The sequence below is a fragment of the Epinephelus lanceolatus genome, chromosome 21, assembly GCF_041903045.1.
Source record: "Epinephelus lanceolatus isolate andai-2023 chromosome 21, ASM4190304v1, whole genome shotgun sequence".
In the NCBI taxonomy this organism is placed as follows: domain Eukaryota; kingdom Metazoa; phylum Chordata; class Actinopteri; order Perciformes; family Serranidae; genus Epinephelus; species Epinephelus lanceolatus.
The window spans coordinates 13,316,670-13,327,699 of record NC_135754.1 but is presented as its reverse complement, the minus strand read 5'-3'; the positions used below and the strand labels follow the sequence as shown (position 1 = coordinate 13,327,699).

General features: G+C 41.9%; 1 protein-coding gene across 2 annotated transcripts; it reads left to right on the top strand.

Annotated features, from left to right (window-relative positions):
* Positions 1-3,928: 3,928 nt before the first annotated feature.
* rangap1b (Ran GTPase activating protein 1b) lies at positions 3,929-11,021 on the top strand. Of its 2 annotated transcripts, none has more exons than XM_033610558.2 (16): positions 3,929-4,009; positions 4,390-4,506; positions 4,621-4,748; positions 4,894-4,953; positions 5,077-5,256; positions 5,411-5,545; positions 5,903-6,061; positions 6,159-6,272; positions 6,358-6,457; positions 6,685-6,769; positions 6,934-7,102; positions 7,271-7,354; positions 7,514-7,616; positions 7,743-7,831; positions 9,387-9,508; positions 9,696-11,021. In XM_033610558.2, exons 2-16 carry the CDS (start codon positions 4,395-4,397, stop codon positions 9,772-9,774), a joined length of 1,719 nt encoding a protein of 572 aa, XP_033466449.2. In that variant the 5' UTR covers positions 3,929-4,009; positions 4,390-4,394; the 3' UTR covers positions 9,775-11,021. The 2 variants fall into 2 exon arrangements, with proteins under 2 accessions (XP_033466449.2, XP_078019397.1); XM_078163271.1 differs by lacking the exon at positions 3,929-4,009 and adding an exon at positions 4,059-4,182.
* Positions 11,022-11,030: the final 9 nt, after the last annotated feature.

Below are 11,030 nucleotides of genomic sequence, written 5' to 3'. Positions count from 1 at the left end.
GGTGTGTTATCACCAAAATTTTCAGTATAATATTAGTAAAAACAAACCTGCAGAGTGCAATCATGTGTAAACAGCATTTTAATATTGTAGTTGGTCGAGATGGGGCCAATTTTACCCACTTAATTTAATTTTGGTTATTCACAGCATATAACATTTGTATTTTCTTTAGATATTTACCTCCTATTTGCATTTGTATTTATTTAGATACCATAAAACCTAAATTAATAGCCCGGGCTATTATTTGCTTTATTCACTGAACTCAACAGGCCTTTATTTGGGATGGGCTTCTATAGGGGACAGGCCTTTAATTTTTCTCAGACAAAACTTGTTGCTCAGCAAAGATCGGGAAATACAATCAATACAATACAATCAGCTCTACACCGTGACAGCAGCACCCACCTCTCCTGTGGGTGGGGAAGTCTCTCCACAATTCTCCCCTTCTGTGGCCGTGGACTCAGTACTGACACTTAAATTCACTATTCTTTTCTAAACTTGCATTAATTAATGCACACACCATCTCCATTAACCCATTTTCTAAGAGATAATCTTTTCATTTTACACAGATCTTTAAAACATCGTAGAGGAAGAACTAATTTCTCTTAATATTTCCAGTGTTGACGACATACATGTGGTGCTGTGAGGAGACATTCGTAGGCTTCTCTGAGTCGTCCCAACTCCCTCAGACAGATCACTTTGCAGTACAAAGCCTTGCGACTGCCTTCTGACACACACAGTGCACCATTGCAGTCCTGAACACCGGAAGAGACCGGAAAGAAAAGAGAACCAAAATACAGAGACATACAGTAAGAGCAAGAAAGGCTTTGGAATTAAAGGTACAGTTCATCCCAAAATTAAAAATACATATTTTTCTTCTTACCTGTAGTGCTATTTATCAATCTAGATTGTTTTGGTGTGAGTTGCTGAGTGGAGATATCAGCTGTAGAGATGTCTGTATTCTCTTAAATACAATGGAACTAGATAGCACTGCTCAAAGTCCCAAAATAATACATTAAAAAAACTCAGCAACACTGTCTCTTTCCAGAACACAGAATGCTGCAAGTTTTGAGGAAGCATGCCATTGGTGTGCTGACTGCAGGAATGTCCACCAGAGCTGCTGCCTGTCAATTATCATTAGCTGTCTCCAATGTACGCCTGTCAGGTGGATGGACTATTTTGGAAAAACAGAAGTGCTCACTAACAGATCTTAACATAGTGTTGTGTTCATTTTTTTGTTTATTTCCATCACTGGTATTTATCCCATTGAATTTTAAACATCCCCACGCACACCTTGTTTTAAACTAATTGTAGAATAATACAACAGTGAACAGTTATTGTCTATGTTTCATTATTTACATGGTAATATTATGTTATTACAATTTAAAGAACTTTGAAATGCTTTTGTATGAAAATGTGCCATACAAATAAAATTGAAATCAGTTGAATTAAATTGAAAATAAATACATTTTAAGCTATCAGCCTGCAGTGTCCCAAATTACGTATGGTGTTTTGTAATTACCTAAAATGTCTCACATTTAAGCCCTCTAAAGTACCAAATATCATAGTGTAAAGTATTGGTAAGTACACCCATGGATTAAGGAATGGGCATGGTTCCAGGGGCCCAAAGTGTCAGGGGGTTCCCCTGGACCTCACCTGCAAAATATCACTCAAACTGACACATGCTGAGAAGGAAAAACGTCAAAAGGATCACAAAGAGCCACAAAAAGAGATACAAAGAAACTGCCAAGAGACACAAATGACTGCAGAGTGACACAAAAGGACCTAAAAAGACACATTACCACATACATTACAAAAATGTGGTGGGCCTTTCACATATCCCTGCCCAGGGGCCCATTCTCTCATTATATGCCCATGAGTACCCCAGACTGTGCTGTCCCACTAAAGTATTATAAAAAATACTACATCTGGCACAAGGTGTACCCAGAAAACAAAATCCTGTTGATAATCCAAACTTGCCTGTTTGTCAGGTGATTCCTCCAGAGAGCTGAGGCCATTTTCTCCGCCCACATTTAGGAGTGGCTCCTCTGTCTCCATCTGTACTGATGGAGGTCTGGTCTGTGAGTTCTGCCGTGAAGGATTCAGAAGCCTTGGCATCGGGTTCACCTTCACCTGAGTGGGGACCACATGGAGGAGCCTGTCCTGTGCTCTGTGTGAGGGCCTCTCTCTTTGAGTAGCTCTCTGACCTCATGAACCTCTGCCACATCTTTACAGCAAGGAAACCAACGAAGCTAATACATGCAGCTTTGAATAGCGGCCCAATCCAGGCGCAAACATTTGCTGGGGCTGATTGATTGATAGCCATGCTGAGTGAAGACAACAACCTGTACAAAAGACTCTTCTGGTGATCTCTAAACTCTCTCCTTTTACAGTCTGTGCCCAAAGATCCCTCCGCGGTGCGCGTGCTCTGCTTTATAAACTGGCGCCGCGTTAAAGGAACATCTGTGCAAGTTTGGGCAAAGCTCTCATGAAGACAATTAATCAAAATAGGCACTGAAATTAAAATAAATGCTGTTTTAAGCATTAAAGTTCATTTTGACCTTAAGAATAGAAAGCAGACCAGTGGCGGCAGACAGTTGGTAATAACTTTATTATATTATATACACAAGGTAACATGAACATGAGCTGATAGTTAATTCTTCAGGCGCAGAGCCCCTACACAGTCTCTGGGTTCAGGGTCCAGGGAATGAACCGGCAGGTAGGTAAGAGAAGGACACACACACACAAGGCAATGTGTGGTGCCTCACAGCAGGCGATTGACAGCAGGTAGGAACACTCCCTTTGTAACGTTGTGGCAGGAAAACACCACACAGCCACAGGCAGACAGAAACCAGAGACGCTGAGGCCGAACTCCTGGTCAGGGACAGAAGGCTGGTGAGTTTACCGGGAAACAGACGACATAGGTCGGGAACAAGCAGGGTCGGCACCGGGGAATCACGTAAGAGTGAGTGCTGGAATGTCTTGCATGAGGTTGAAGAACAATCTGGCAGTGAGGGAAAAGCAGAAGCTGCATATATGCAGGAAGTCCTGATGAGGAGCAGCTGTGTACACAGGTGAGTGGAGTTGTGATGAGGGGGCGTGGCTGGCTAGCAGGTTGCAGGTGAGGGAGAGAAGCAGACTGTGACGGGTTGTCCTTTTCCTAAAAAACACAAATATACTGCTTTAATTTAAAGGGGTACATTGACTATGAGGAACAAAACATTTACTGAAAGCAAGCCTTCCAAAGTTAGGTGAGACTCATGGGTACCATAGAACACATTTTCATTCAGATGTCTTAAGGTGAGCGTTCAAGGAACCGCTTTGAAAATGGCTATGGCAGTTGCTCCCTTGTCAAAATTATACGTTTGGATCATTATTGGAATTATTATTATTAAAATTAATAAGATGGATTTTTTAAATTAAATTTCTTAAAAGTATTAAAATTAAAGGTATTAATTTGAAATGTGTTAATCTAATCAGATTTGCTATTTTTTCCTGAAGGAAGCACATTGCACATGATGTGTCCAAGGACTGCTGGAAATGTGAGAATTTCAACAATGGTTTCTGTGTTTACAGTTTCTGGCCATGATAAATGGTTATTTACAGTCGTTTTCCCCTCCTATAGGCCAAAATAAAAAAACAAGTCCCTCCCCATTGCTTAAAAAGTTATTTGACATGTCTCCCCCTTTTTGTTCTACCTTCTCCCTTCACATAAATAACGAACAGTCCCTTAATAGCATTAATAGTATTGTATCAGAGCTGACTTGAAAGAAATAGCAATAATTATTGAAAATATTCATTGGTTTAGCACTGCAATAAAACCAAAGGGGGTTAACGGCGTTTGGGTGGCAACAGCAGATGGCGGTAAAGCCCTGTAGATCAATTTTAACTGAAGTTAGGAAAATCAACGAAGAAGAAACCGGGTCAGCATGACGTCACATGGTTTAGCAACCGGCGCGCTGCGCGGAAGAGCGGTGTGTGTTCTCTGTCGTTTCCTAGGAAATTGCTCTTTGTGGTAAGTTTCACTGCTTCAGTGAGAGCTGTATGGTTGTTTTAATGGTTGAGAGACGCGATAAAACACTTTATAAAGTCAGAACTCACATTAGTCACATTAGTTTAAGTTAATAGTCAACGTTAGCTAGTGATTTAAACGTCTCTCGTGCTGCGTACTTCTACTAGCTAGCACCGGTGAGGCTAATTAACGTTAACGTTAGCTACCGTGGCTTTTGTTGACAATTCTTCTAAGTAAATGTTCTGTTCGTAATGTTACCACTGTCACTGAACTTTAGTTCTCGATTCCGGGCAAAACACTGTACTTTTGTTCATTTATATGTTGAGTAAAATACTAAAATGTGATTCCTCTCTCTAATGTCTGACTTCTGGATGTTTCTATAGTCAATATGGCCTCAGATGACATCTCTCAGTTGGCTGATGCTCTTGCCAAGACTCACGTCGGGGATGGAGAGCTGAGCTTTAAAGGCCTGGGACTGAAGCTGGACAACGCAGAATCAGGTCAGATAGGGTTTAGTTTTGTTTTCGTTTTCATTCACCACGGTGTTACAGTTGACACCAGAGCACAGGTGTCTGTTTTCTCCTCAGACCTGACTTCCTGTTCTCTGCTTTCAGTGGGGGAGCTGGTCCGTGAGATCGAGCAGTACCAGGGTCTGAGAGCTTTGCGCCTGGAGGGGAACACTGTGGGAGTGGATGCAGCCCGGGCCATTGCGAAGGCTCTGGAGTGTAAAGACCAGCTCCAGGTATCCAATGCATAGTTTGCATTTATTATAAACACACATGGGCCAGAAAACACTTAGTTATAATACTTTAAAATTTCCTTCTGTTCATTGTAGCAACAGAGAAGATGCTGCTTTCCTTCTGTCTAAAGCTCTTTGTGTCTTTCAGAGATGTTACTGGAGTGATATGTTCACAGGCAGGTTGCGCTCTGAGATCCCGACAGCCCTGGTGAGACTTTGAGACACTGTTAATGCTGTTTGATTTCCAGGATTTGTTTTGTGATAATGTGTTGTAATACACAGCCTTGAGAACATGCCTGTTTCACACATTCTCTTTCTTTGAATGAATCAGAGGTGCTTGGGCAGTGCATTAATGCATGCAGGGGCCAGGCTGACGGAGCTGGACCTGAGCGATAATGCCTTTGGACCAGATGGTGTGAAGGGAATCGAGCAGCTGCTGAAGAGCCCTTCCTGCCACACCTTGAGGGTGCTGAGGCTCAACAATTGTGGCATGGGGATTGGAGGAGGAAAGGTGAGTTTGTTTGACCTAACCCTGTCAATCTCTCAAACACTTTCTAAATAGTAATTTTATCTCCGAAGCAACTATAAAAATTACCCACATGGGAGATTTTGATATGTTCTTGCATTATAGTTCAGGCTGTAACAGTGCTGTATGGTTTGTGTAGATCCTGGCTGAAGCTCTGATTCAGTGCCACAGACAGTCATCAGCGCTCGGAGCTCCACTCAAACTGAGAGTGTTCATTGCAGGAAGGAACCGCCTGGAAAACGAAGGAGCCAGCGCCCTGGCTAAGGCCTTCCAGGTAGAAAATAATCACCCACAAATTTTTAATCATAATTAATTATAGTCAGGGCAACATTTCAAATAAAGCTGAAAAGATTATTTGATGATAGACAGAAAATAATAGAGAACTATTTGATAACCACTTAAATATTAATAGTCATTTATCAAGCGAAATTGCTAAACATGCCCCAGTTCCACCTTTTTAAATGTGAGGATTTGCAGCTTTTCTCTGTTTTGTATTTGTGTACATTTAAAATCTTTGTGATTTGGACTGTTGATTAGACAAAACAAGACATTTGAAGATGAATGATTCAAATGATTGGCATTAAATGACAGCCCCTTAAACTTCAAATTACTCTCTGTTTTTCCATGTAAGCTGATCGGCAGCCTGGAAGAAGTTCACATGCCTCAGAATGGCATCAACTACGCAGGTGTGATGGCGTTGGCTTCAGCCATGCGACACAACCCAGAGCTCCGCGTCCTCAACTTCAACGACAACACCTTCACCAAGAGGGGAACGCTGGCCATGGCACAGGTGAGACCTGTTCACACATTCCGTATAAGTAGAGTAGATATTTAGCCAGTGTGTTTGAACTGTTTTTGTTCACTGTTAACCCCTGTCGGCCACACAGGCTTTGAGGCACCTGAGGAACGTGCAGATGATCAACTTTGGAGACTGTCTGGTACGCTCAGAAGGAGCCATCGCCCTCGCTGCTGTCCTCAGGGAGGGACTGCCAGTCCTCAAGGTCAGCTCACTATCAGAGTTCAGCCTTTTCTGTCTGTCTTGTCAACAGGCTGCTTACAGTGCTCTGCTATGTTCCTTCTCTCCAGGAGCTCAATCTGTCATTTGGCGAGATCACAGAGGCAGCAGCTTTTGTGGTGGCTCAGGCTGTCATGGACAAACCTTATATGGAGAAAGTGGATCTGAACGGTACGAACACTGACCATGAAACTGGTCTTACTATCCCTGTAGGGGTAGCAGTTATCAGGAGGATTCCACGGCTGTGAAAATACTGGAAAATATATGGAATCCAGTGTCTAGCGAATTGCTGAATATGATGAAAATGTGAAGTTTCAATTAAAGTACTTTTTGTGACCTGAACATAGATAAGAAAATGGTGACACAACAGGTGAAAGTCTTGTATGTGACTCTAACAGGTAACTGTCTGGGAGAGGAGGGCTGTGAGGCTTTGAGGGAAACTATGGAAAACATGGACAAAGGAGACATGCTGGGATCACTCAGGTAATACACACGTGTGTTTGTGTGACACTAAGTGATGCAGTGAATCTTTTCTGAAGCTGTTGTCCAGTATCAATACCAAAAAACTCAAGTTATCTCTGATCAGCTTGTTAATTTAACAATAAGCAAGTTTAAAGGAAAAAAATGTCTTCTTAACTTCACTGTAGTGATGATGAGGGAGAGCCTGATGACGAGGATGAAGAAGGTGATGACGACCACGAAAATGATGATGATGCTAGTGATGACTGTAGTGAAGACGTTGAGGAGGACGGTGAAATCGTAAAGGAAAATGGAATAACAAGAAAAGATGACAGTCCTGAAAAACTTCAGAGCCCAGTAAGATGTTAGACGTAATATACATTTTTATATTTATGCACTTACAACAGACAAGCTTGAAGGTATTCTTCTTCAACTGTTATATTAAGTGTTGTGTCTATTGTGCTAATTTCTAGACTAGTTACTTTGTGCTTATGTTTCTCATTGTGACTTTGTGTCCACCCTCAGCCAGAGATCATGTCTTTCCTCAGCTGCCCCTCTGCAGACAGGCTCCTTCAGCTGGGAGACATGAGGACAAACCTGCAGCAACAGGTAGGAATCTACAATTCGTGAATGTGAAGTGTCCAGGCTGGTTGTTTGCTGCCATCACCCTCTGCTTTAACTGTCCTTATTTGTGTTTATTCTGCTGGATTAGGTGTACAAACAGACTGGATATATCCTGTCAATAAAACTCTTCTCTTACCTCAACAGGTAGATGCATCTGATCCACACAAGGCTGCTGATGTCCTTCTGAAAATCACTTCTTTGTACAGTGAGGAACCAGAGACCAAGACTGCTGTCCTTGAAACAACTGGTGAATAAAATGCTACTTTCATGTGGATCTCCACTTGTGGTTCAGATACTGTTGTTGATAGAACTCACCCTTTATAAACAACCCCTGCTGTCTCGTTTAAATGACCTGCATCACTCTGTCCCACAGATGTTTTGTTGAAGAAGCTTCTCTCTGCCTCAGCCTTCCAGTCATACTGTTTCCTCTCCACACTGCTGGTCATGATGGGACTCCTCAAGGTACTGTACCCCAAACCCTGTGTCTCCAAAACATCACTGAACTTATGGGCGCTGGTTTAATCTAATATTTAACGTTAAATTTAGTCAAATCATATACAAATTCTGCACGCATTCCACACATCTACATTAGAATCATTGAGTCCATCCTCACCTGCTCCATCACCATCTGGTACGTTGATGCCACAGCTAAGGACAAGGGTATACTGCAGTGCATCATTTGCTTTGCGTAGAAGTTGATTGGCTGTAGTCTGCCATCCCTCCAGGACCCTGAGACGGACAGGAAAGATTGCATCTGACCCCTCAAACCCTGGAAACAAACTCTTTGAGGGACTTCCCTCTGGCAGGAGGCTGCAGTTTAGTAGGACCAAACCTCATGGCACAAGAACAGTTTCTTCCATCTGCAGCTGACTTCTTTACAAGGCCTAGACCCTCACTCACACAAGCCCCTTTTACATAGAGATCCTGCGATAGGGCTACGATGAAGACCCCTAATTACACTGGCTTTGCTTTTTTACACAGAGCCAAACAACAGCAGCATAATGCACTTCGGTGTGTGGTTTTTAGATAGCGTGCTAGTGTTGTGAAAGCAAAAGAGGTGTGACGAACATGTCAGCTTCTAATGTAACATATAATGTAAGCATCGGCAGCACTTTCTAAACATTAACAATGACGTAAGCATGGCAATAACAATCATTTACCATCCCAGTTAGTCCATCTCTGGAGTTCCCATCCTCTGCTCAGATGGTAAGAAGCTCCCTAACCTCATTGTTTCCCCAATTTGGGAACATTTTTGGCTGCTCCTCTGCTTGTTTGAGTTAGCTGCTAACTGCTATCAGCTGCTTTTTAAATCTCCCAGCGGTGGGTTGCCCAAATAAAATGTCATCAAGATGTCATGCCTATCCCTTCCTTCTGGATGTCCTTTTCACACAGATGTCAGTTCTGTACTTTTACTACCTGCACCACCAGATTTAGCCTACTTTATATACCCATTAGGTACGGAAAAAGGTACATCGGTTTCAAACATTGTAAACGCCCCTCACGCGTCCTTTATAATAGTGTAGATACCGCCAACAGATGGCACTAGAGGGCAGAGTCAAAAGTTTCACAAAACAACAAACAAGGTGATGGTGGAGGATGTTGTATTATTGTGCCTTTTTAAACAGAGGAAGCATTGTAGACAGTGGTGGTCTGTGTGGCCGTGTACAATTACATCCCTAAATGTGGACGGAGAACTCTTTCACTATATTACCGATTCATTCTATTTCACCATAATTTCAATTTCTTCGTTGTCTCCTATGGTAGTATCTCACTTGAACTACACTACACTGCCTCCACAATCTCCAGTGGTATTTCAGTGTTCCGTCCGTATATTTTTTATCTTTGTATCAAAACACCAAATCAAATTCTTTATATGTGAAAAACCAACTTAGCAATAAACCAGATTCTGATTCTGGTAGTAACTTTTATGATCTTTGAACCATAACACAGTTGAAGTGGTTGGTTATTGATTACATTTTAGTTTATTTGGGTTTCTGCTTCTCTGTTCTCGTTTCAGGGAGAGGTGAAGATGAAAAAGGTGTCACTGGTGCCAGGTCAGCTGTTGTGTTTGGAGCACGCTGTCCAGCAGGAATACTTCCCCAAGCACCACGCCTCACTGCTTCACACCTTCGTGTCCAAGTAGGATCATTTATCTACACAAGTTTCATTTTACATTAAGCTGTCAGTCAGTGTGAAACCTGTGAATAAAACAGTTTAGAGCAGTTTGTAACCAATTGGAAAAAAAAAAAGTCTCAGTAGTTCCTGCAGTGTGATGCTGCCTTTTGAAGTCTTACACCGCGTACGTTTTGTCTTTGTGAATGTGCAGGAACAGTGACGCTCTGGAGTCCTGCAGCAGTGCCAGCAAGAGACTGAGTTCCACTCTGGAGAAGAAGTGCCACGACTAACACTGATCCCACCTACCAACCACTGCCAGTACCAACACTGGGACACACACTGTACTGACTGTATCATCTTCACCAACAAAACAAACAGGGAAGCTTTACACTTGAACAAAGGACGACCACTTAATGTATCTCCACTCTCCATTTGTATATTTTATGAAGGCAAAAACTGTCCAGAATGTCTTAGTTTTTATTTTTCTACGTATGCTTGTGACTTATATTTTTATAGAAAATCTAGAAATGCACATCAGGTATGGGTTAATGTATAAAAAAAACTGGAACTGATTGTAACTTGGAGTGGAGCTAACATTAGAAAATGTCAATGTGGCACCTTCTGCAACATATCACTTTGCATTTAGATATATATAGTTTGAGAATTCACTGTTAAACAAGAACAAAAGAATGCATCTACTTCAGACATGGTCCACACACAGCTACAGGAATAGGTTAACAGATTTAGGTTGTTTCCAGGTCCTCAAAAATTTGGAAGTTGTGTTGTAATTTTTTACAAAGAATGGTAGATACTCACACACAGCTACAGACTTGCTGTATTTGTAGACCTGTATCTCACATACTTTGATATTTGCTGCTTTGCTGAGACAGAAATGGAGAGGCCAAGACAATTCAGAGGAATCGTATTTAACAAAAAAAAAAATGCAATCTATAAAACAAAATGAATTAGTCAAAAATAAAAAGCTGGAATTATGGTTCCGTTTTCCTGACAGGATGCGTTGCATGCTGTCAGAGTTTTAGAACAGTCTGTCCAATCACAATCATCACACCGCTGTTCATCAGGTCCAGTCAAATCGGGCTGCTGCTGTGTGCATCAGACTGTGAGCAGGAATGGGGCTGCATACAGGAGCCCATGAGCCTGAATACACAGCGTGTGTGTGCGCGCATCGCCGTGCACCGAGCCCAGTCATAACACAGCAGAGCTCAGGGGACCACAATCACTTTCACCTGATGTGTCTTTTTTCCATCCATAATCAGTCTTAATATATAAATGTGCTCTTATAGGACTTTGTGCTGCACAACTTGGGTTGCTGTGTGTTACCTCATATAGCTGTATATGTGTTGGTGATGTGAGGGAGCCTTTAAGGGAAATGGAGTGAGAATGGATTACACTTTAATGGCATTTAGACATTACACCATATGGACTGCATTTATATTGTCGGGAGAATTTTTGTTTACCTGATATGTTGATATGTACTGAAAGCCTCTCAGAAATATAACTAATCTAACAAGCCTGACTCTTCGTC

Bases quoted from the DNA above. Each gene is read 5' to 3' on its own strand.
- rangap1b (XM_033610558.2), top strand. From the start codon at position 4,395: ATGGCCTCAGATGACATCTCTCAGTTGGCTGATGCTCTTGCCAAGACT. The intron at 4,507-4,620 runs GTCAGATAGGGT...CTCTGCTTTCAG, and splicing joins GCTGGACAACGCAGAATCAG to TGGGGGAGCTGGTCCGTGAG. The intron at 7,103-7,270 runs GTAAGATGTTAG...GTCCACCCTCAG, and splicing joins CTGAAAAACTTCAGAGCCCA to CCAGAGATCATGTCTTTCCT.